Source organism: Electrophorus electricus, chromosome 3, assembly GCF_041902795.1.
Source record: "Electrophorus electricus isolate QZ-2024a chromosome 3, ASM4190279v1, whole genome shotgun sequence".
NCBI classification, from domain to species: domain Eukaryota; kingdom Metazoa; phylum Chordata; class Actinopteri; order Gymnotiformes; family Gymnotidae; genus Electrophorus; species Electrophorus electricus.
In genome coordinates this window covers 35698894-35723945 of record NC_137499.1, presented here as the reverse complement: position 1 = coordinate 35723945, position 25052 = coordinate 35698894, and the positions used below count along the sequence as shown (strand labels likewise).

General features: G+C 39.2%; 3 protein-coding genes across 8 annotated transcripts; all 3 read left to right on the top strand.

The window, feature by feature from the left end:
* Positions 1-48: 48 nt before the first annotated feature.
* On the top strand, positions 49-3000 carry LOC113569874 (parvalbumin beta 2-like). Of its 3 annotated transcripts, none has more exons than XM_081711311.1 (5): positions 49-264; positions 1718-1798; positions 2079-2211; positions 2321-2430; positions 2697-3000. In XM_081711311.1, the coding sequence occupies exons 1-5, from the start codon at positions 258-260 to the stop codon at positions 2720-2722; spliced, it is 357 nt and encodes a 118-aa protein (XP_081567437.1). In that variant the 5' UTR covers positions 49-257; the 3' UTR covers positions 2723-3000. The 3 variants fall into 3 exon arrangements, with proteins under 3 accessions (XP_081567437.1, XP_081567438.1, XP_026853750.2); XM_081711312.1 differs by lacking the exon at positions 49-264 and adding an exon at positions 679-1006; XM_026997949.3 differs by lacking the exon at positions 49-264 and adding an exon at positions 1013-1552.
* Positions 3001-4477: 1477 nt separating this feature from the next.
* LOC113569873 (parvalbumin beta-like) lies at positions 4478-6164 on the top strand. Its single transcript, XM_026997948.3, has 5 exons — positions 4478-4630; positions 5194-5260; positions 5426-5558; positions 5682-5791; positions 5881-6164. Exons 2-5 carry the CDS (start codon positions 5200-5202, stop codon positions 5904-5906), a joined length of 330 nt encoding a protein of 109 aa, XP_026853749.1. The 5' UTR covers positions 4478-4630; positions 5194-5199; the 3' UTR covers positions 5907-6164.
* Positions 6165-9837: 3673 nt separating this feature from the next.
* On the top strand, positions 9838-13243 carry pvalb8 (parvalbumin 8). 4 transcript variants are annotated; one of them, XM_081708121.1, is made up of 5 exons: positions 9838-10012; positions 10484-10548; positions 11631-11763; positions 12451-12560; positions 12897-13243. In XM_081708121.1, exons 2-5 carry the CDS (start codon positions 10488-10490, stop codon positions 12920-12922), a joined length of 330 nt encoding a protein of 109 aa, XP_081564247.1. In that variant the 5' UTR covers positions 9838-10012; positions 10484-10487; the 3' UTR covers positions 12923-13243. The 4 variants fall into 4 exon arrangements, with proteins under 4 accessions (XP_081564247.1, XP_026853800.1, XP_035384639.1 ...); XM_026997999.2 differs by having other exon boundaries at positions 9840-10002; XM_035528746.2 differs by lacking the exon at positions 9838-10012 and adding an exon at positions 10035-10179.
* Positions 13244-25052: the final 11809 nt, after the last annotated feature.

Sequence of the window (25052 nt, the reverse complement as noted above, 5' to 3'; positions counted from 1 at the left end):
AATACCCCGTATAACTAAACTGTATAGTCAGTGGGTAACAAAGTGTACTTCAGCTCTAAAATATAAATTATAAATTATATGAATAATTTCATTCCAAATTCTAGAGTGTTAAATAAATTGACATATTACCGTTATTATTTAATGTCTACATATTACATTTTTTAGTCAACTGGTGAATCAGGCAAACTGATTGTCATTCCCTTCCTCTGGCAAGGTTCCCTCTGATCTGAGCTTTAATTTCCATCACTACAAGGAGAATGGCAGGTGTGCAAAATCTAATACAGACAATGTCAAAAGATACCACATCAGAGATATTTTAAAAATAACTTGTAGGTTTGCTATCTTACATTAATATATACTTACAGATTTACCATAACTATAGACTATAAGAAGAGCCAGAAGAAATAGAGACTATGAGCTTTCAGAGGTTTTTCTATAATTTGCTTGGACGTTTTTGGTTCATTGTATGATTGTCTTCCTGATGAAAAAGAATGTATGTAATTATTTCATTTGTGTTCATTGCATTTTAATTTTTTTACATTCTTATGTTAAATTGTGGATTTAAAGTAAATGTTATTTTATTATATATTAATTTCTGGCCTAAGAGAAACATACCTATTAATACCTCTCAAATTATAACAGTGATTTTGTGTTTCCAATTAGGCCTGTGAAATGAAACTGCTCTAAAACACAATATTAATTAAGTTTAGCTCATGTGTGAATGAATGACCGCATAACACAAGCAGGGTACAGGAGGAGGTGACTCAAGATGTCTATACGTCCCACACATGTTTCTGAGCATCGTTTGAGGGGTTAAAAATAGCCCAACTTGACTACTGGACACATATTTTCAAAACTATTCGCTAGGCCTACATGAGGTATCTATTACTGAGCTACAAACTCCTGTAAATGGTGAGGGTGGATGGTATATAAGACGGTAAGGAAGGGACTGGGACACACCTCGACTTACTCCTTTGGTTTTTCACTCGCCTTAGAGAAGAGCAAGGTGAGTGAGATGCCCGCTACCTTCCGGATGACAGCATCATAGCAATCTGTCTTCAGTTCTGCAGAGATTAGGATTTTGCCGCACAGAGAAAATTATTTATTGTGGTTCAAAGAAAGCATTGCAACGCATGGACAGTTGGCTTGGGAATATTCTAGTGATTGAGGAGGCTGTCTACATTAGCACCGGCCAATCAGAAAATTGGACTTACTGAATCTCCTTGCTGCGTTCAGCAGAGGCATTCGTGATCGGATCAACTAAGGATAAATCATGACCAAGGAAAATCATCAGGGCCCTTCAGCATGACTTTTATTTTGGTCCACATGGTCCACAGCTCAAATGTGCATCACTTGAACTGTGGACCAACTTAATCATTTACTTTGCACAGACTGTGTTGTTTGTGAAAGGTCTGACCTACACTAAATAGCAAATGCTGACCTGCTGTTTAATTTTTAAGTCATCTTGAGTAGTAATTCCATGATGCAGCTATGCTTTTGCAAAGTACCACCATTTAAATAATAGGACTTCCCGTTAAGGCATGTGCAGAAGGTCGGTCTACACAGTGAAACATGTCGGATAAGCAATATGTTATACAAGCACATTTATGCAGAACGTTATTAAAGCCATAGAATTTGATGCTTACACAGAGCAGGAGTTTCCTTTAATGGTAAACCCTTGCTTGCCCTTTTATCTTTCTGTCTGATGGTCTTGCAGCTTCATCGGACTTTGAGAAAATGGCTTTTGCTGGAGTCCTGGCTGATGCTGACGTCAGCGCAGCTCTTGCTGCCTGCGAGGGTAAGGCACTGCCTTTCTTGCTATTTGCACAAAGAACTCTGTAGAAATATGAAATTAAAGTTGTATTTTTGAAGTGCTCTGAGAAAATGATGTATTCTTATAGCAATAGAGCAAATGACAGGAAAACTGTGAGAAATAAGTGAGAAATAACTAAGAGAATAAATTTTATGAAACATGATTTGTGGCTTGACTGATGGCTGTCATCATTCCCTTAGCAATTGCTGATAAGAAATGATCAGGTATGGCATGCTAACAATCCTCCAATAATCTCGGTCTACAGCCCCTGACACATTCAACTACAAGGTTTTTTTTGCCAAGGTTGGCCTGTCCTCCAAGTCTGCTGATGAGGTCAAGAAGGCTTTCTCCATCATTGACCAGGACAACAGTGGCTTCATTGAGGAGGATGAGCTGAAGTAAGAACTCATCCGTGATACTATGGGCACAGTTCTGTCTGACCTATTGGCATGTCTCCGAGTCGACAGCAGCATGGGTGAGTGAAAGCGTGTGTGTCGCCTTTTGCAGGCTGTTCCTGCAGAACTTCAAGAGCGGTGCCAGGGCGCTGACTGACAAAGAGACCAAGACCTTCCTTGCTGCTGGTGACAGTGATGGCGATGGCAAGATCGGAGCTGAGGGTAATTTAATGCACTCGTCAGGCACGTGACATAGCAAACCTCGGTGATGCGGGGAGGACCAGAGGAACTTGGTAAATGCCTCCATGACTCAGCTTTGAGCATGGAGACACTGAGTAGCGAATGGCCAAGAGATAAGTAGAAATATCAGCATCAGTGACAGCAGCCGCATACGCTTGGAGGTGTGGAAATGTAAGTAGAATAGCTAAACAGGAAGTGGTTTTCATGTAACTCACTAATGGTAGTTTTATTTCTATTTCATCTCACAGAGTTCGCTGCTCTTGTAAAGGCTTAAATTTCCATCTGACCAAGACTCATCTCAGTTCATGGAACCAGAACCCAAGCTACTGCCCACATCTCTTTCAGCTGACCTAAGATCATATATATTTTTTATATCTTATTTATGAAATTACTTTGGACAGTTTACTTGACATTGAACACAGTGTCCTTAGATTGTGTTGTTAATGTTATTTGGATGTGTTTTATTTCAAGCCCGTTGGCTTGTGCAGATGTCTCTTATGCACTTCTGGGGAAGAGTGAAAAACAAGGAATAAATGTTGTTTTGGTGTAACACGTCTTTGAGCACAGGGTGATTTCTCGCCTGCTTTCTGCTGGTGCTCACACATTAGATGGTTATTTTCAAAAGTGCCTCCTAGTGTTCAGGGACATCATAAACTCCCAGGGTAGGGAGCTCGGAAAAGGAAGACCACAATCTTGACACTCTAGCTGCAGAGGGAAGGCCCAGAGATTTGCTGTGATGCATTGGAAGGGATTTGCAAAGGATACTTTTCACATGCCCAATTACAGTCCTTAGTGGCTCTATGGATTCTCAGAATAGCCCTAAAGCAGAAAGGCAACACTCTGGACAAGTCTTCTAAAAAACTTTTAGCTTTACACATCAGGGCATCTGTTTAATAAAACCCAACCCTAATCATTTTAAATTGCATTTGACTAATATTTGGTTAGTCAGTTAATTTTCTGATAGTATTTTAAAGCATGCAGTATCTTATGATGTATAACATTGTATAAAATAACAAAATCCCGCTTTGTTTTAAAAAAGACATTTATTGTACACTAAAGTGACGTAGTAAACCAACAGAAAAGCGAATACAGCAGCGCTATCATCCGCAATGTTCCTGTTCTAAGTGTTACTATATTCGTCTGGTGCGATAGTGCTGCCCTCTGCTGTTTGAAATAGCATGCAATAACACTCAGAAACAAATTATGTCTAATTCACATTGTAAAAAGCACACAAGAAATACATTTTGTCATTTGCCCTTTGGGACCATGAAGAGAAACTAAAAAAACTGCCACAATATAGTTAATTCATTGACTGAAAAATAATGTAACTCAAATAGGATTAATTGGTTCTAGCATCCAATCAAATTATACGTTAAAAAAAGCAAAGCACAGCAATAACATTTGACTGAATGCGAAGAACTTCAATGTATAATTTTATTATTGTAAATGTGAATATCCAGAAAGTAAACATTTACAGTCCTAAACATTCAAAATGACAGCAATGTAATTTTATATCGGTATCGATTATACAGTAACTCTATAATTAATTGCATTCAGTTTTGGGGTTTTTTTGCTGGCAAAACGTAATTTGGCCTAATAATTTCGAACGTAAAGAATGGCGTTTATTAGGTTGCAGCTCTAACAAAAAATCTTAGTCAAGCCCATACTTAAACACTTCAATGTAAATGTAAAGTTGCGTTTCATACCTTACATTCATCCAAGATAACGATTAAACACTTATATCTTGTAGTAACAAGAGACTATCGAGCTTCCTATGTACGAGGCGAGCCGTCCTCTCCTTACGCTTCCTCGGGAGTTACGCCAGCCTTCAGAACAAGTGACCACAGCAATATCCATACATGCACTTTTCCACATTACGCAGTTTTGCCAGCAGCGACAATTTCAACCGTATCAGCAGCATGTATTATTAGCATTGCGGGATATTACAGACTTTTTTCAAACTCACCTTTTAAGCTTCTTCGTTTATGTAGATAAATATAGTACGGTCTGTCTACTGGACACACTTCAAGCACCCCCCCCCCCCCCCTTCTATTGGGTGTCCGTTACATTATGCCTCATATTTCGGGTGAGTGAAGGTATATAAGGTTAAGAGCAACGGCCAAGAGTTCACTGCAGTTGCTCGAGTCTTCTGAATCTACCCTAACCACCAAAGACAAAAGAGGTGAGTTTCCATGCAGAGAGGACCCATGTCCATCGGGACGACCACAGGAGGGACATTCCGGCTTTACTGAAATTCTATAGGAACAACAACATTCTCGATGGGACCTGCAATGCATTTGCAATAGGCCTTATCAAACCATTTGCGATCATCAAAAAATCCTCATCCTCTGAATCTCCCTTGGACTTACTTTGGATGTGAGGGAGAACTTCTCCTCGTGCTTTATTTATAGAGGACATCATCATATGTGGACCTTTGGGATATAGCATCCTCATAGTGACCAGTGTGCCATGGAATAGATTGCTACACATTTCTTGGGGGTTTCTTTGCTCAACTTAATTACACGAATGAAAATAACTGAAATAGTGGTTCGAAAGTTAAATCATGACAGCGAACAAATTCGAAACCAAAACATGTAACTGAATGAGGAAAGGACTTCACCTGACGCCTAACTGCAAATGCATTGCTTAAGTGAGATTAGAAGCATTCGAGAGTCAGTTTAGAGATGGAGAAATGTATTGAAGCATCACTTATGTTATATTAATGTTACATATTTTTTAATTTAGCTAAAGATGGCATTCACCGGTGTCCTAAACGACGCTGACATCGCTGCAGCCCTGGATGCATGCAAAGGTATTTATACTTTCACTGATATATAAAATCACAGGTTACTCTAGGCAGATTTTTATGCGCCTCAACAACAACAACTACTACTACAGCATCATCATCATCAACAACAACAACAACAACAACATCATCAACAACAGCAAAAATAATTATTATTATTTTGTTTCTTAGCCGACGGCTCCTTCGACCACAAGGCCTTCTTCCAGAAGGTCGGTCTGACCAGCAAATCTGCTGATGACGTCAAGAAGGCTTTCGCAATCATCGATCAGGATAAAAGTGGCTTCATTGAGGAGGATGAGCTGAAGTAAGGACAAACTTTCTTCATGGGGGAAAAAAGAAAGAAAAACTTAAGCATTCCAAAAACACTGAGAGTCTGTCTGCTCTGTGGGCTCTACTGCATAACTTCTGATGCGCGGTTTCTCTACAGACTGTTCCTGCAGAACTTCAAGTCCGGCGCAAGGGCACTGACTGACGCCGAGACCAAGACCTTCATGAAGGCTGGAGACACCGACGGTGACGGCAAAATTGGAGCTGAAGGTAATTTCTTTGTTTCTTTCTTTGTTTTAAATCATTACACATCGCAATAAAATTCATTTTTCTTCTAATGCCTTGTCCACTGTTCACAGAGTTCGCTAGCCTGGTTAAGGCATAATTTGCTTCTGACCAACCAACACCTCTCGCTCTAAAGGAACAACTTTGGCCAAGACCTCCCCATTTTCATCTGACTATAAATAATTTTTATACATATGCTTATGAGAAGTTTCCTCCCATGCAGCACACTGTCCAAAATGATGATTGTGAATGTACCGCGGCTGTGTATCCTGTCTTAAATATGAATTTTGCTTACTGTAAAATCTAATGCACTTTTACGGGAACGGACGATAAGAAAAGAATAAATATTCTTTTGCAATTTCGACTTTCTTTCCATTCTTCTAAAAAAAAAACCGTAGGTTACACCTCACACAGTTATCATGCAGTTCTCACAAAGTCATTTACGACTGTAACCTATCTAACTGTTTAGAAGAAAAAGTGAAAAAATAAAAGGGTCTAAAACTATGACATCTTACGCCTGTCTTTGAACTGCGGTGCGCTTTGAGATGAACAATATAGCAGCCGGAACAAACCAAGCAGGCCACAATGGTCAAATAGAATCTGACCACAGAGAATTAAAAGTGTTGTCTAATTAGAGATCACGATCATCCTTATCACCAATATTATTGCCGGTGTCATTATTACTTCCGCTTAACCTTACTCTCATTTTGATTGCAATGGTTGTTAATTGTCCTACAGCTGTTTTTCGAACGCAGCCTAGCATAGGGATAACCAATTACTGCACTAACCATATTAGCCTGGACTGTTTTTTCTAGGTGTCACTTTTAGGGGACGTCAGTAAGCCGCGGTTCGTTTGTTGTACAGCCGACTGTTCTTACTTATGTTGTCCATTAGATGGCAACACTTTCTCACGAATCAGTGAATATGACCGATTCCCAAATTGGCGACTCTAAGCGGTCAGTTACTTATTAATAGGACCTCACAGGCGTGGCCAGACCTGTTCCTAGAGATCTACCACGATGTGGCTTAGATTCAGCCCTCAATTCCTCTCATCAGACTTAAGACACCAGGTAATCATCAAGTCCTACATCAGTTAAACCAGGTGTGCTATAGACAAGAAACATCTAAACCATGTCATGTAGAGTTCCTCCGGCAGCAGAGATGAGATCATTGAGCCGAAGGATGTGTGGTGTCGGCTTAAGGCATGACATTACTGCCCACGAGTAAAAAGAAACACTGATGGATCCAGTGTCCTACGGAGAGCATGCCAGCCTCTTGAGTTTCTCCCTCTGCAACATCATCAGAGGTTATCGGACTCGTGGAAAGTCAGGATAAACCTCAGGTCAAAGTGAAATTAATCAGAATATGTACTTTGCCGAGCTTTAATGTAAGTATGTAGCACTGACAGACCCTAGGGAGGGGGACACGGACTCCCTGGTGCCCACATTGCTAAAGTGCCCTATAGAGATGCAAAAACAAGAGGAAGTGACCTTTTGGCTGCCCTTCACATGGGAAAAAAATATTGAGTGCTAATGTTAATCTTAATTAAGGATAAAGACTATTTCATCATACATGATGCATCATTGCTATTTGCGTGCTGGTCAGGCCCCACATTGTGCAGTAGGTGCCCATTTTATTTATTTATATTTTGCCCTGCCCTTCAAACAGCCTGAGTCTGCCTTCTGATAGGATGGATATGAGCCACTCTGCAGCAGCTGAAGCTGAACTAAAAGTTGCCAGCACTTGATATAACCAGCAGCCTTTACATGTCCCTTTCAATGAACTGCTGAATGGTGCAGAGCAGGCACACAGACCCATTTCCAGTTCCAAATCCAATGAAAGGAATTCCACTTAAGGCTTTATTCGTTCCACACAAATATTTAAGAATGTGACTTTTAGCATTCTGAAAGGGGCATCTGCCCTGAAATGGTCATGCAGAAATAAAATCCATTAATGCTCAGTGGAAATAATCACAAAACTGTTAAGGCTACACTGATATTCAAGAACAAACATTTTCAAGCCGCTTTGACATTTCCTTTTTCTAGCGTCATAGAGCTTCACTTAAAGGGAATAAAGGAAATAAATAAAGGTTCTACTTGGTACTGATTGGTGCATCTACATCCAACATAAGAGGCCAAACAAATGAAAGTGGATTCTCATATAAAATCTTGACGACAATTTGGATAAATGCTTTATTCAACAATTTAGATAATAACAATAATAATAGGAATAATAATAATAAGCTTTATTAGAAACATTAATTCATTAGAGACATCTTGTCTGGGTATAGTGATAGACAACACAATATACAGTTTGGGTTAGATATTCTTTCACTTTGCATAAGTAGTCAGTTTCTGATCACAGTGTCCACTGCTGGTAAAAACTAAGATTGTGCGTGGCTGACCACTGTCAATCCAGCCATGACATTAAAGCCTGACTAAAGGACAGCAACCCCACTGTGCCTAATACACCTATACCAGCACAACACACAGTATTCCCTGGCACAGCATCACCATATCACTCACTGTGGTGAGAATGCTCCATCATCCGAATGCTTCCTCTCAGCACAGTTCCTGTGATGACCAGGGTGCAGGGTGGTCAACACATGGGCCACAGTTGTAACTGTACACCTGTAAACCTGAGAAGCACGTGAACCTAGGAACAAGGAATGTATTGCGGATGATAAGCAGGGATGAAACTGCTATACATATTTGCCAATAACATAGAACAAGAACATTCAACATTATAACTGAGGATTTTGTCATGGCATCACTGCAACAGTGATGCGACAGTGTCAGCAGTGCCTCCTCTGGCCATCAGACTTCTCCCCTGACTTCTGGCCTAGCTGCCATGACAACCATTATCCTACACACCTGTCACTAGTTCCAGCTCTGATCAGCTGCCTTTCGTAAACCCTTCAGATTCGCCACATTAGCATGAAGTATTGCTAGTTCCTCAGTCTGCATACCAAGCGCACCGTTTCGTCTCTCGCGCCATGCAACGTGCCTGCTTCTTGTACTGGGTTTGCTCTTTTCCGGATACCTTTGCTTGATTTCTAGGACTGATCTTGACTGTGGCCTATTTTTTGTGCTCTACTTTGGTTTTTGTACTTCCCTGTGCCTTTTCCGCATTAAACAAAACTTGCAAACGGAGCCTTCACTGCTCTCTGAGTCTCAGTCATTAGAAACAGAGGGAAAGTAAGGCGACTTTAATTCATGCAGAAGTATCGGTGAATGGACCAAAAGATGTATTGCAGATGGGTTGTGGAAAAAAATGAGTCTACATGCCCTGAGTCAGCAAGGGATTAAATGATAGCACAATAACCTTTGGACTATGTGACATGAATACACTGCTATAAGATTTTGTGATTAACATACAGGGCTGTGTGTATACTTGGCCGTGTGGAACACACACACACACACACACACACACACAGAGAGAGAGAAAGAAAGAAAGAGAGAGAGAGAGAGAGAGAGAGAGATTGACTGACTGTAATATAGAAGAATTAAAGAGAAGGATTTGTCCATGAAAAAAATAAAATAAAATTTGCTATGGAGAATTGTTGATAAAACCAACAAAAGGAATCTTTTATCCAGTTGGTATATTTTGTCATTTAAAAGACCATCAGGAGGGTATTACAATTCAAAGCCAGCTTCAATTTCACTTAACTATATAAGACTGGCTGCATTATGTAACTCTTCCTTAATTAATGTCCTGATCATTTAGTATTGTTAATTTGGTATGGTTCAATCACCCTTCCTTCAACTGTCTGACTGCATGACACGATGGCGGGGGAGGGGTGGAGTATGGAGCACACAGGTACAAAAAAGTAAAGATGAGAAATCAAATGGGGTGGGTTGCCTTTTTAATGTTCATATTATGATTGACTGGTGAGATGGGAGGAACAGTGCAAGTCGCACTTATTATTTAATCTTACATTTACAAGGTCACTGCAGTGTCAGGACTAGTCTATCTGCACTCAGCTCCTGGGTGGATATAAATAGTAAAGGTTAATTAGTTAGGCAACAAATTTGAGCCGTGTCTGGCAGTGCGAATTTGATCCACAGACAGGTAACTTAAGAATTGCCTATTGTCCCTACAGTCAGACCTATATAAATCCCCGTTTGACAGACAGCGCACACACCACATTGCACTATCTCTCTGTTGGATCACCTACCTGGCAGCAACTTCACCGGGTAAGTAAAGGTATGCGCTTGCGCGCTGGATACTTCTTAGCCTTTCGTTTTTCATCTATTTCATGGCTGCAAGGGTTATATAGACAAGCAAAGAATTTTTGAAATGTACGACCCTTTCATTTTCCATTTTTCCTTCCTTTATACCTTTGGTCCTTCGTTTTTTTCTTCAAGCTAAAGGTGAAAAAAAACATACTCAAACGAAATTGTTTTATTTTCTTGCTGCTTTGCTTACTGTCGCGTGATAAAGAAGCTCCAGCTCCAGCAGCTTCGAGCGTCTTCTAAATTCGTGTAACGCAGCGGTCATTAGTTTCAGCCCTAAAAGTTTGTCAATCTAGCACGTTCTCGTAAGTATTTGGTGCAGTAGTCAGTATTTTTTCAATACTATAAGAATAGACGGACACGTGGTTTTATGGTGATAATTCAAATGGATTTACTGGCGTTTTGGAAATGGTATTAATTATTTACAACGGTTGTTCCTCAGGACTATGTCGCTCACGTCTATCCTTTCCGCTGATGCCATCGAGAGTGCTATCAAGGACTGCCAAGGTATCGATTTTCGCCGGGCGATATTGTTTGACTAGTGCTCTTTCATCTTTCATTAGCTAGATAAGTAAATGTAATAGATTCACTGGGTGCGTGAACCTGGGCTTTTCCCGAACAAAAATAATCCAGATGAAGTAGCCTATAAAATATGTTATTATCATTACGGCTCTACTGCTTAGTTAAATAAGATCCATCACAGGATGGTCTTGTACTGCTGTGAAATAACACGCAAGGGTGTATGCTTTGGGAATTTGTGGGTCATGTGGTGTAGTCTATTGCTAACTAGTAGAGGAAAAATCCATTTCCACGTCGTTATTAAATATTTTGTTGAAAAAAAAATTCATTACAGGCTATAAAATATAACGCTATTATGAGATAGTATATGATAAAACCGAGGTGATGGATATCGTTCTTGCAGCATAGAATGTCTCAGTTATGACCTAGTAGTAGAAATTGTTGAAACAGTAGTCTACTTTATGCTTACTGTCATCTCCCAACAGTGTCAGAATAATTTAGAAGTGTTACTGCATTGTAGCTAGTATTCGCAAATTAAACTTTTCAACTCAGCATTGAACCTGACGTAAAAAAATAATTGGACCTCAGACATTGTTGAATTTCTAACTGAGGAATTTGAAAGACCGTCAAAACCTCATGGTTATAAACTACAGCATAATAAACATTCGTCATACAACCCTTAGGCTTTTTGTCAGCTAGGCCATCAAAATTCAGATACCCAAATTCAAAAAGAGAAGACTGTAATGCCATGGCCTAATACATCAGATTATGTCTTAGAAAATGACAGAGCTTTATTATATGGCAAAAAAGAGACAGAGAGAGAGAGATTTTTAAGGCATAAAAGACTAGAAATTAAACAGTTTTATCACATACTTTCTAGTGAGAAGATACACTCTTGAACAATGTTGTTTCGCATAGTAGGATGTCATCCTGTGCTAACAGCCTGTGGAAGTGGATTTTCTGCCTTCTTGCAACATACCAGTTTTTTCTCACCACTTACATGAAAATAAATTGTTAGAAAATATTTTTGTTTCATAACACAATTTCTACGTTATTTTCTTACCACACAGCACCAGAGTCTTTCAATCACAGGAAGTTCTTCCAAATCTGTGGTCTATCTAAGAAAACTCCTGAGGAAGTGAAGAATGTGTTTGAAATTATTGATGAAGATGGCAGCGGTTCCATTGATGAGGATGAGCTCAAGTATGAACTGTGTCATACAATACAGACACACAAATAACTCAAACTTGTGAACAGTTGGTTGCAGGAATTTTCTCAAAAAAATACAGGAATGTAGGCAAAGAAATGTTATATACCATACTCTGAAAAGATCGTACCTGACACAAAAGGTAAGGCAGAAGATGCCGAAACAGGTCGACATAAGCTTTTTTGCATCACTGACAACATTGAAGTTGCCATTAGGAATTCAAGTGTATCTTCTCAGTGTTTCTTGAACTGTTGACATTCTTCACGAACATCCTAGCAGGGCAATGCTCACTATAAGTTAAGATACCCCAAAACAACAACAACAATGAAAATCACTTTACACTTTACATGTAAAATCTTCAAGAAACAGTTTTGTACAAAAGGAGCATCCTTTAAACCTCAGATAAAAGCGTTTTTTCTTTTGTCAATTTGTGGCATTGCAGAGCTGGCAGAATATACATTTTAATATTATCATGGTTGTTCAAAGTCTCCAAATGTATGCTTTAGGAAACATTTCAATGTTTAAATGGTTATATACAGAGCTGTAGAGTGCCACCAGTAATCATATTTAAGAGTTTGTATGCAAGTGTAGATGTACCATTAAGAATGCAATGATAATGTGATATTGTTTGAATCTAGATTCTTCAGAATGCAACACTAATGTGAAATTGTTTGTGTCTGTAGATTCTTCTTGCAGAAGTTTTCACCTGGAGCTCGTCTGCTGTCAGAAACTGAGATCAAGTCCATACTAACAGCAGCTGATGATGATAGTGATGGACAAATTGGAGCGGATGGTGAATATGCTTACATTCCTTAGGAATATGATAGACTACAGATCTTCTGCTTTATATGTCCCAGTGCACCTAGTAAACTGTGTTAACTTAAATAGGATTCATAAACTTAATTTTAATTCATTTGTTTAAAATATAGCTTGGCGGTCAGTTCAGTATGAAAGTATAACTAAGCTTTTTAATAGAAGTTACCAGTATTGACATGAAGTTGATATGTTTTTTGAGAAGCTAAATGAAAGTTCACTGGACTGACACTAAACCTCTTATCCTTATGACGTGACTGCATTCTGAATTCGCATGACAGAAAGGTGTAACACTGCTCCTTTTCCTTCCTTCCAGAATTCCAGACCCTGGTTTTCTCTTGATTTTCTTCTGGATGATCAGACTGCTGTTGCCTCGTCTCCTCTCACGCAATTGGACTTTGATTCAACGCAACATGCACTTGTTGTGTTCTACCCAATCAAACTCCTTTGGAAACTTTGGAAACTCCTAGTCATACCCACAAAATGAGCAGTTTATATTTGACTTTTGAATAGCTATAATGGAGAGTGCAAATGCATCTCCCCAAAGGCACAACTAACTCAAAATAAATGGTTTTAAGTAAATAAATAAATGGTGAAACATTCCAAGCATTGTCTCTTGTTTTGTGTTGTGGTGAATATTAAAAACACAGGACATTGACCGTTGGGGCTGTATGTCATGTCTTATTCAAATGCTGCATTTGACGTTTTGATATTATACAGTGAAGAACATGCCAGCTGTATTTCTCTGCAATAGTGAGAAAGATATTTAACTCTCTTTAAGAAGTAAAAAACAGTGGCACCTTGACTTGACTGAACATTCGGCCAGTGATCGTGTGTAACGGTAACTGAGAGCACTCGAGGGGTGGACAGGCATGACATGCTAAGTGTAAAAGTGACATGATCATCACATGGGCTTTAAGTGTTGTGGAAACCTGAGAGACTGACACTGATGCATAAGTGTTATAGGAAGCGCAAGTGATACTTCGGCACAGGTACGCTGGAAAATGAAACCTGGATTTGACCAGCATTTGTTTACATGGTATTTACAGTAGAAGATCACAAAAAAAAAAAAGCTATGCAGTTTTCCTCATCATGCCCTGCTATTCTATATCATTTGATTCTAAATGCTTAATGTCAAAATGAACAACTTATTCAGTTCAAATAGGCAACTGGACAGCAAAAGTAGCATTCTGAAAAAAAAACAACAACCCAGTAAATATTTATTTTAGTTTTCCAATAACAAATAGGCTATGAACATAAATAGCTTTAAAACACAACTGGAACACAACACACCACGGCCAGTACCCAGCCAGCTCTCTCTTTCAACACACACCTACCATGGCACTTGTTCACTTCCCCGGGCTCAAGCACAGGTTTATCATGCTCCTCATCTGGTCCTTGTTATTTCCTCCCTATTTAGCCCCCACAGGGGGTCCGGTGCTTTTGCGTCTATGCTGCTGAAAGCCAGAAGCTAAGCGATACTCTAAAGCCGACTATGACTCCCAGGCCACTAAACGTCTTTTGAGTTGTTTATTCGTGACAATAAAGATTCACTTTCTCTTCCCTCATGCCTCACTCCTGCTTTGAAAATGCCACAGTATTATATTAAAGAACTAAATTTAGTTGTATAGTTCTTTTATAGTTTTAGAATGTATGTTTGTGTGCTTAATGTGGTTGCTATAAAAAAAAAAAAAAAGTAATTGAGTAATTTTGCAAAGCTCATCAAGATATTAACCATAAAATGGATATTCATTCTCCTTTAGATAACATATCAACTTTATGGTGCAGTTGTGGCTGGGTGGTTTAGGTGCTTGACTTGTGATTTGTAGCTTGCTGGTTTGAGCCCTGCTGCTGCTAGGTTGTCCCTGAGGAAGGCCTTTTGCCCTCAGTTGCTCCTGTCTGGGTTTGGGCTGCCTGGCAGTATCCTAGCCCAATGGCGTTGATGGTGTAGCAGTCTGCAATGGTACACTGTGCTTCTGTTCTACTGTGTGACTGACTGACTGAGCAACTTCATCCTTGAAAAGGAACATTTGGCATGTCCCACTCTGCATCCTCAGATCAATAATTGGCTAAATGTAAGGTAGCCTTCTGTTGTAACAGTTAGCTATAAAATCTTAAAGTGCCATGATGCTCCAACAATGTCTCGCTCATTTTACACCACGGAGCAATTTACCTTAATTCACTCTGCAGTAACAGTGATAATGTAGCTGCAGCTGCAGAAAGGTGCTTTTATTAGTAGTAGTTTTATGTCAGTAGGTAAGAAAATTATGCAATATGAACTATATTCTAATAAAGTCTAGAATATATAGTGCACAGCTTGTGGGTCTGGGCAGCAGAAATAGAGCAACAGAGTACTATTTCCTGATATTCCTAAATTCAAGACTCTGTCAGCAGATCTGTTGAGTACTCTTCAATACAGCATGTTAAAAAACTGAAGGCCTAAATGTTAAAAAAAAGAAAAAAAAAAAAAAGATTCTGTAGAGTTCATTCTGTAGAGTAGATGATAGTGAACAGAAGTAGTCAGTAGCCAGTGTTGGAGTCAGGGTATTTAGCATGTGAAAGCATGTAAGAGACAGATGGTTCATTCTCACAAACGCATATGGCTCTCCTTCTACCCCATTTGATATCCAAAACACACCAATAATGTATTCCATTGCACCTATTTCCAATAAACACAACTGGAAATACCTGAAAGCATTCATCAAGCATTCATCTGTCTGGATGCACACTTGTTCCCTGCAACAGGCAAATTCATGTAAGCCTAAATGTGACTCACTTAGAAAGCAGTGACATGAGCCCAGTGGTAATCAACCAGTTGTAATCAATAGCCATGTTCTGAATATGTTATTACTACACGGAATGGAACGAGTCCACTTTTAATGCTTCACTTAAAGGACAAGGCTCAAGGTAATCTTAAACTAGACAGGGAAGGAAAAGTTCACGTGGGACGATATGGACAATGATTGGCAACCTGTTGGGAAAGCTTCAGCTACTGGCTTACATCCATGCACAAATGGAAGAAAACCCTGAGCCCCAAGACCATGTAAGATGGCATAAGATATGCTAAAGTCAAGTCAAACATCACCCTCAGATCATATAAAATATGTTAAAATGTTAAAATCTCATTAATATCACACTACAAAGAATAATAATGATAAATGATAAGCATAGCTACGCAGCTACTCTTGAAGATTCACTGTAATTTGTCATTTTTGCTGCTCTGTCACTGTCTCTCTCTCTCTCTCTCAATTTTATCTTTTCTTAATCTTTATCTTATCTTAATTTTGGTGTTGAATGATATATATATATATATATATATATATATATATATATATATATATATATATATATATATATATATATATATATAAAATGATAATGATATTGATAACAAATTATATTTTCTATGACTAATAAAGGCACAAGTATGTGTTTTATAAAAATATTATACACCACTGGTGATCAGCAGCTGTCACAAATACAACCTCGCCAACCAGCATCAAGCTAACGCTACATTTGGACTGAGCGTACTGATTACTCATGGAAAATGTTTGCTGGCTTCAGACTATAACTGTAGTAAAATAATTAACAAAATTGTCAACATCACAAAACGATCATTATAACTAGAACGTATCAGAAACAAGGAAGAATATGTGGGGTGCAGCATTTTATTGCTAGTTTATGGCTATTTCCATACTCAAAGACTTTATGGAAAAAGAGATTCTTCACCCCTGAATAAACCAGAAGGTCCACCTTCACAGTTTTCATCCAACGTGCTAAAGTAGGGAAGGTAGGATAAAGACTCACTGAGCTTATCGTCTTTTACAGTCATTCGCCATTCTATGAAAAGGACTGTCTGCATGCCCTTAATAACACTTTGATTCCTATAATGTGGTTGACATGTGTCACACGAAATACATTTGCCAGTCTAGTTATGAGTGAAGTTTAAAGCATTAAAATGCAGTATCTGTGGCAAAAATAAACAAGGATGTCCTTTGGTTCTGGAATGTTAAGAACATTGTTGTAATGTGTGGTTTTGTTCCATTAACTTGATTTAATTTTGATTTTAAATTATAATACATAATAAAATATAATAAGATCACAATCAGACTACATGATAACTGCACATTTTTATATGGTGCTCTTTTTTGGTGTTATTCATGCCCTATAAGACTCTTATCATACTGGTCGACTTTATGGGAAGCAAACACTTACAGCTGTATAAGGTCTAATACTAGAACATTAGGTGTACATTTTGTAATTGCAAATGTTGCAATGGTGCACTGAATGTAGAAATATGATGGGTATCCTCCCATATGTTTAGTACAACTACATTTTTCAATACATACATGTAAAGATAGGTTTGCTATTTATCAACCTGGATGTCATTAAAATCGAGGTTTCCACTCATTGTCAATTGTACATAGTACAATCTTTCCAATAGTTTTAGTACTAAGACTTCTTTCAGCTCTTTTAGAGGACAAAAAATGGGATATTCATTTAACCTTACCAAAAAAAATCAGGAAAGTTCCAAACAGCATGTTACATCTTTTCCCTCTATCACAAAATCAAAGTCAGATAAGTAAGATCACAATGTCTTCTTGGCATATTCTCATCCTTAGGCTTCCATGCTAATTCAATTTCTCCACCCTCACTGCAAATTAAGCATCTGGGAAATTACTTCTTATCTGTGTATGAACGCAGATATACGTACAGCACTAAAGATTGAGTTGATTGAACTATTGAACTATTGATTATTCTGATATGATACTGGGTTAAAATGGCCATTGAAAAAGTAGAGATTAGATTTAATGATAAAAGTAGAGATGAGCTTTAATGATATTAACCAAAGCTCATTTCTAACATTTGATCATCTGTGTTTACTATTATGTGTTGTGGAGTGTGTTTTGGAATTTGTTAAATAGGGCCATTGTCATTTGGCATATTCAAGGTTACTGTGTGTTTGGTTAGTCTAGATTAGTATTTATTCTTATTCCTCCCCAGAAACTCTCCTCACACACCACCACTGCAAAGCATTCAAAAAACATTTCAGGTTGCATAGTGGCTTGGTAGTTAACATGTTTGCCTCTCAGCACTAGGGTCTTGGGTATCTGGGTAGAGTTCCCACATTCTCCCTGTATCTGTGGGTTTCCTCCTGGGTCTATAGTTTCCACCCATAGTCCAAAAACATGAAGGTTATGTAAAAATTGGCTACCCTAAAAATTCTCCTTGTGTGAGTGTGTGAATGACTGTTCGCCTGCATCACCAGTGAAGGTTGGTGGTCTGTCCTGGGTGTGAGCCTCTCTCCCCTTCCTGTGCATCATGCAGTCCCTCACTGTGCAGTGCTTTCCAGTTGAGAGTACACTGTGTGTAATTGGCTGGCAGTTCTCAGGACTGGATGTAAAGCATCGTGCAGTGTGTTGACTGGAAAGCGTCTGTGGCTATTGAGAAAGGTGCTATATAAGGGTAACTTCATATCATATTTTGCTTTAAACCGTACCTTAAACAGAACTGCTATTGGTGGCATTTTCTGGCAATTGTTTATATATTTTTATCAAGAATTACCATTAAGGAAATAATTCCAGGGTGATTTTCATACTGGGTATCCGTATTACGAAAACATCGACATGATCTTGAGCCAGGTGTGGTATCCTAACCTGAATGTATTTTTATTTTCTGTGTTCCTGCTCCATTTCTCATCTTGATTCTCACCAGTGTTAACTGGCTGTCAAGTACTTTAAAAATCACATGCTCAACTGCCTCCAATTATAGTAAAAGTCCAAGGCATTTTCCTTCCCCTTCATAAAAATATTTTAAAACTGCAACAAACGCTAGTAATGTGATATAACATGGCAGTGTAATTGATTAATTGCATGAATCTGCTGGAGATGTGAGACCAGTTTTATAGCTCATCAATTGACATGTGAGATCAGTTTTGAGATGTGAAATCAGTTCTGGGACGTGAGATTAGTTTTAATTCTTTCATAATAGCAAGAGGTGGTACCAGAGTAAAGGGAGTTGGTCCTAGATTAGCAGGAATGAACAACCACCACACATTCAGGCATAAGTGCAGGGTCTCCTAATAGCTACCATATTGTATGGGTTTCATCCCACATAGTACAAAACAGGGCCTGCAATTAGAGAGCAGCAGGATAGCAGACACCACACCCAGGCAACAGGAGGTAATCAGACCTATGTAGTTCTATAGGTTTATATGTACAAGCTCTTATATTCCCAAAATTAATTTTTTTCTTGTTGTAAAGTCAGTCAACTGATCTTCTGGCGGCTTTACTTTGGCTATCATTAAGTTTCTGTTTTACAGCATTTGAGAGAATTAACAAAACTAGGTGCTGGCAGCCAGCAGTGCAGTACCTGCTGAGAGGATTTTGTACTTTGTAAGATCACAGCACATAAAGACTGTTATTTATATTCAAATCCACGAAACCTCTCCTTTATGCTCCGTAGCGGCTTTCCGTCGCGTTTATCTGCTTTATGCTCTCTGCTATCTTTTACGCTCTCTTATAACTTTCCATCCTAGGAATCAGTATTGCCCTTAAATTTAGAGGGGATTTATATACAGTGAGTGAAAATGTTTCTAAAAATTTCAGCCTAATTAAACCAAAGGGTAGGAATCTTCTGTACTGAAACCAAAGGATACATTTGGCTTTAGCAGATTAATTCTACAGAGCACCTTAATGTTAATATCCAGAGCTTCTGTGAAAGTCTGGCATGGATTACAGATTAAGATATCGAGGTCGGTGCCCTCAGTGCTAGCGTCCTTCTGACTGCCAGGAGCCTTAAGGCCTGGGGTCAATCTACAGCAAATGTAAAATGTATATAGACAGTCCTTAAATACTAGGCATTTACTATAGGTACAATCAAAACAAATGAATAATTATCATCTTCTTCCATTACCACAGAATAGTATAATTTGTAACATAGCCTGTAAGTGGCTCTGCTGTAGATCCAGCGTTATAAGTCATCTATAGGTGCTTTCTGATGGGTGCTTCTCCTGTGTTCATATAACACTAGTATTTTATAGTAAACATGTGTTTATGTGAGTCCATGTTTGTCCACAGAGGGGAGGGTGATAAGAGGGGGCTCCTTAAGTACAACCCAGGAGGGCCCTACACCACTGCATTTTCCCAGTCATGCTTCACACTAAGTATTTTAATTGGGTAGGTTAAATCAGCAGAAAGGTGGGCGACCACATGGCGCTGGCCCACTTGAGGCATCGATTTGCTCTTCTGTTCTCCAAGGCCCATGATCTTCACATCGGAGAGTCACACCCCCAGCAGCTGTCGCCAGGTTAGCTGACAGCATGTCATTACAATGCACACTATCATTTGCTGCCCAGTTATTATGTGATATGTGTGTTTGGGTGTCCCAAAAATACTTGGTGACGCCTATCACATGCTCACATATGCTCTTATTCTGCAATTGCTTAATGGCTTTTATGCTTTTCAACTAAATATAGTTGTAATTGATCATGCAACCTATATTTCATTCTCCATTATTGACAGTCATTTGGCGGTATTGCTCTTTACATAGCATGTATCAGATTAGATAAAAATGATCAGCGGTATGGATCAGAAAGAAAGGAAGTAAAAATCAAAAAAACTAAACATGCAAATGTCTAGGAATCTAGAATGATTGTAAGACCTTGCATTCATACCCTTGTCTAGTGGTAACCTATGAGGTAACCTAGGGTGTTTGAGGTCAGAGAAAGCCAATAATTAATGGCAGACCCAAGAGACATCAGAGCCATGACCCCTAAGCCACGATCCGTAAACAGAAGGCAAATGAGAGATGACCGGTCCGAGCTGACTTTTTCGGACAGTAGGGTAGGATCATGTGACAGGAGCAGGACAGCCATGCCCATGGGACTGTACTGTGGAGACAGTCTGCCACATGCAGCTTAGAGATCAGCAGGATGGGTTACAGGGCCATGGAAAGGGGACACACAGGAACAGACAGTCAAAAAAAAGAGATGTCCACTTCACCGTTACCATAAGTGAAAGAATATCTATGTACCATCCACATTTCAATGCCACAGAATCACAGCGATGCATTTGTGTTACACCACACGTTTAAATTTGACAGCATCTATGAGCCCATATCAGATTGTCACAGGAGTTCAAAGGAGAGTCGACAGACTCCTGCAGAAAGAGCTTCTTTCCAGGAATTTCTTCATGACTGGAATACTTGTGGTGTGAAGTCTCATTTGATTTCGGCATATCAGATATCATCAGACCGCACAAGATAACATCAAAAAAAAATAGCAGCGGCAGAGTTCACTGCTTGTATCAGACTCCAATGTGACAGCATACATTCTACTTATCACCTTTTTTTTTTTGCGATTATTATTATTGCGATTATACTCTTTCATTTATTGCGATTATAAACCCTACTGTACTCATGCAGTATGCTGCACATTTAAAACCAACCCTGTGCCAGTGGACCAACTTCATGGCACTGTTGACTGTAAACAGTATCAGAGCGATAACATCAGCAGTCACGAGCCAAGAACTTACTCTTTAACATTCATGCAAGGTGGCAGAAGTGGCTTAAGACAAAGCATGGGAATCTTAAATGCAGTCCTAGGTTTGTAATCTCATTTCAGCCTGTAATTGACACCCAGCATTCAATTGCCTCTAGTTATAGCCACAAAAGTATGGCCCACCCCAGTGCTGTTGGCCACGTCTCCTGGCTGCTAGCGGGGTCCCGTGGTGGGGGATGTCGTTTCTGCCGCAGGTGGAAGTGATCAGTGCCGTGGCTTTTACCTGTCGGCCTCAACATCGTTCAATAATTGATGCCCTTTGCTTCATCTGCACTACAAGCTCATACCAAGTAGGGAGTGTTCGGCTCACCTTTCTTATTAAGTCAGACTAAAAGTTTAATGGGCACCCCATTCGGTGCCAATCCGTATGGACACAGGCCACTTTTCAGATTCACAGTTTGAGCACGACATTGAAGGTGCATAAGGAGCGCCGTTCCACGAAGGCCATGGCATTCTGATGCGAGCCAGTTTAGAGATACCTGATCTACTACAAGAAGACAAAAGTCATAAAAGTTTTACCTGTCTCAGGGGAACAATGGTACAGTCAGATCTGCATGGCAGGAACCTGTGAATTATACAGTGTGCAGGTAGCCAGCTGGCATTGTTCAATTTCAATGCAGTTACAGGCTGATACTCTGGCATTAGGCTACAACAAATCTCAGAGGGGCAATCCACTTAGAGGGGGGTGTTTAATGTTTAGAGAATTGCTGTCATCATGTGTTTAACATGGGGGCATCCTACTGGTATCATTTACAGTATGAATGTTTAAACAGCCAAACACATGACAATAGCCGCACTAGACTGGAGATTTAACATCAAAATGAAGCCATAAGAACTAACAAAACAGGTTTGCACTGGCAAATACTTTTATAAATAGATTTTTGGGGGTCTTTGATAATTTCTAGAAAGGCTTTTGTCTTTTTCATGGCAGACCACAATTGTCCACAAGTAACTTACCTTACTGATGTATAGGCTAAAATTATATCATTATATTATATTTTTATAGATTCAATCTTGTACATTTAACCTCTGGTTTATAGAGTCACTCCCTTTCTTCACTATGCAGAATGGTGACCTTTTTTTTGTTGTGCACTAGCTTATGAGTGTACCAGTTTATTAATAGAGCTAACTTGTATGGTTCACTAGGCCAGGCATTTTCAGCCCAGCTCTTGGGACCCACCAGACGGTTCGCATCTTGTTCCATCACAGCTCCCAACACCCCTGAACCAAACCTTTAAGACCACTGAATACTTAGTACAGGTGTAATAGGAACTTGGATAGAGCAAAAAAAAAAAGTAGATTGTCTAATGGGCCCTGAGGAGTCAGTTGAGCAACACAAGAGTGGACTACTCATCCTGTCTCACGTGAAGGACCCCAGTTGTCCATCTGTAGGAACCATGCTGCAGATATGTCCTCGGTACACTACACGTTGTCAAACCACGGGCACCGTGTGTGACCATGCAGTTATGGCAGCCCTGTCCAGTGCCATGTCTGTACATGTGACCCACTGCTCACTGGCGCGTTTCACTCCAGCTGCGGCTGCCAGACCTGTGACAAGCTTCTGCAGGCCATGGCCATCATATCTTCAGGAGAGCGCTGAGCAACGAAGACCCAGAGCACAACAAGCCGTCAGAACACAAAAACGCATTTACGCCTTTTCAGTCGAACTTCTCTTCTGCTCGGAAGAGAAAACGCAGAGGGAGGCATCCCTGCATCTCCATCCTTAACAGGCAGGTTGAAGTGGGGTTCAGTATTACTGAACATGAGCCATGCAGTGCAATCTTGTACATTTGCTTCTACTGCAGCAGGCAAGCTGTTGGCTGAGTAATGAGGATGAAATGTCTTTGCAAATTGGTTTGTCTTAATGACTTTGTCTAAAATAAGCAGCTCTGTTGTGACCTGTGTAAAATACAGTGCTTCCAAAATCTGTAAGGTGTTCTCAGTTATAATCACTCACCAACTTTAAAAGGCCATTTGGTCTATTAGCATCCCCTGCTGTTCATTTGAGCTTTGCCTCATTACATCAGAGCAGCCACAACACAGACACATAGATATACAGACACGCACACACAGGGTCAGATCTCTGGGCTCAGCTAGAAAAAAGCACACGCAAAGCTTTGGCAGAACAGATCACAAGCATGCTGACAAAACAGTCACCGTCCCTTCCAGAATGCTAATGTCATACACCTACACCCACACACACCCCAATCAGCATCTAGGTTCAAAGGTTCATTCTCTTCTTTAATGAAATTGCAAAAAATAAATAAATAAATAAAATGTTCCAATGAAAGAGTATAACTTGCACACTTTTTTTTTTGTATGCAAAAATATTGGTATGTTATGTATAATGGGCACATATGATCCAGATAAGAACAAGCTATTATTAAATTTAGACCATCTTAAATGAAAATGAGACATGTAAATCCAGATGAATAACAGACTATGCAAACAGAATAAACAGAGCTAAACATGAACATTGTATAGGCATTTATACATTTTAAATGTCACTAAAATCTTTACACTACAAAAGTTCAAAAAGTTTAATTATCGGTCAGATATACGATCACTGATAAAAACAATGTGAAGAGTATGACCTACTGATAAAAATGTCTTCGGTCTTATGAAAAAATAGGCTAAATGTGCAAACGCTATAATAAATTACTTTAACACCTTGCTCGGCAACACTGACAAAGCTCTCTATTCTCCATCCATGGCAAAAGCTTGGACTCAAATATTGTAACTTGCTGCCCTCTAGTGGATTGTGTGTTTATTGTCTAACTAGGTAAATAAAGGCCGTTCTCACCCAATTTATTATAAACGCTTACCTTGACTGACAACTTTATTAGGTACAGACTGTAACTCATTGGATGGTAGGCACAACTTGACAGCAAGCCTCTACTCTATTTATAATTTTTCAGTTTCTGAGGTCATCACACATGGCAGTGCTGCTGTTTTTTGTTTTTTTTTTACTACTGTGTCCCTGAGTTGGGAATGGTCTTCCATAAAAAGCCATCCAGTTAAAAGCCATCCTGTGATCTGAAACAGACCACTGAAGGGCTAGAGGATGGCTAACACTACCTGAGCAAAGTAACAGACTCTATAAGCTTGAGTGGATGGTGAGTGTGCATGCTATAAAATCCTAGCCTACCCGAGGTCTATCACAAACCCCTCACTGGACAGGTCTGTTGACGATGCAGTAAATACGACCTTATACTTCATACTCAAGTATCTTCTCTGCAAGGCCTCTCTTCATCAAACTTAGCTCAGCTTTGTCCTAGAAAAGCTAGTAAAGCTGGGAAAACACGGTGCCACTTGCCTTCTGAACTCGTGCAGGTCAAGGCACTGTATTCCTGTCCCTTCTCTCTAGTGTTAATACCAAGGCCTGCACCTCCAAACAGCTGCCAAGGTCCTAAAGTCTGCAGATAATACCACTGTGGTTTACATGGTTTAAATCAATCCATTTTTATTACAGCCTGTGTATATTCATAGATATTTTCAACAATTAATGATTTTTTTTTAAATTATTAGTTTAGAAATAAAATATGTGAATGAGAGGACAACTCTAAACCTAAAGGCTTATGTAGGCCAACAGTGAGCTATATAAGCCACATAATACAAAGCATTTTAGGGGCAGACAGGCTAATTGGAAAATTACGGAATTATGGTCAAATTGTTAACTAATTAATAACAAATTAAGAATAAATAATACATGAATTCCAATTATTTGTAATTATTTGTTATTTGTTATTTTATCATTTTATTATAAGAAAATGATAATAAATTAAGAATAAAATTACTGTCATGCACAAACAAGCATAACACACACACACACACACACACACACACACACACACACACACACACATACATACATACATACATACACAAAACTGTCCTTTGTGTAACATGTAG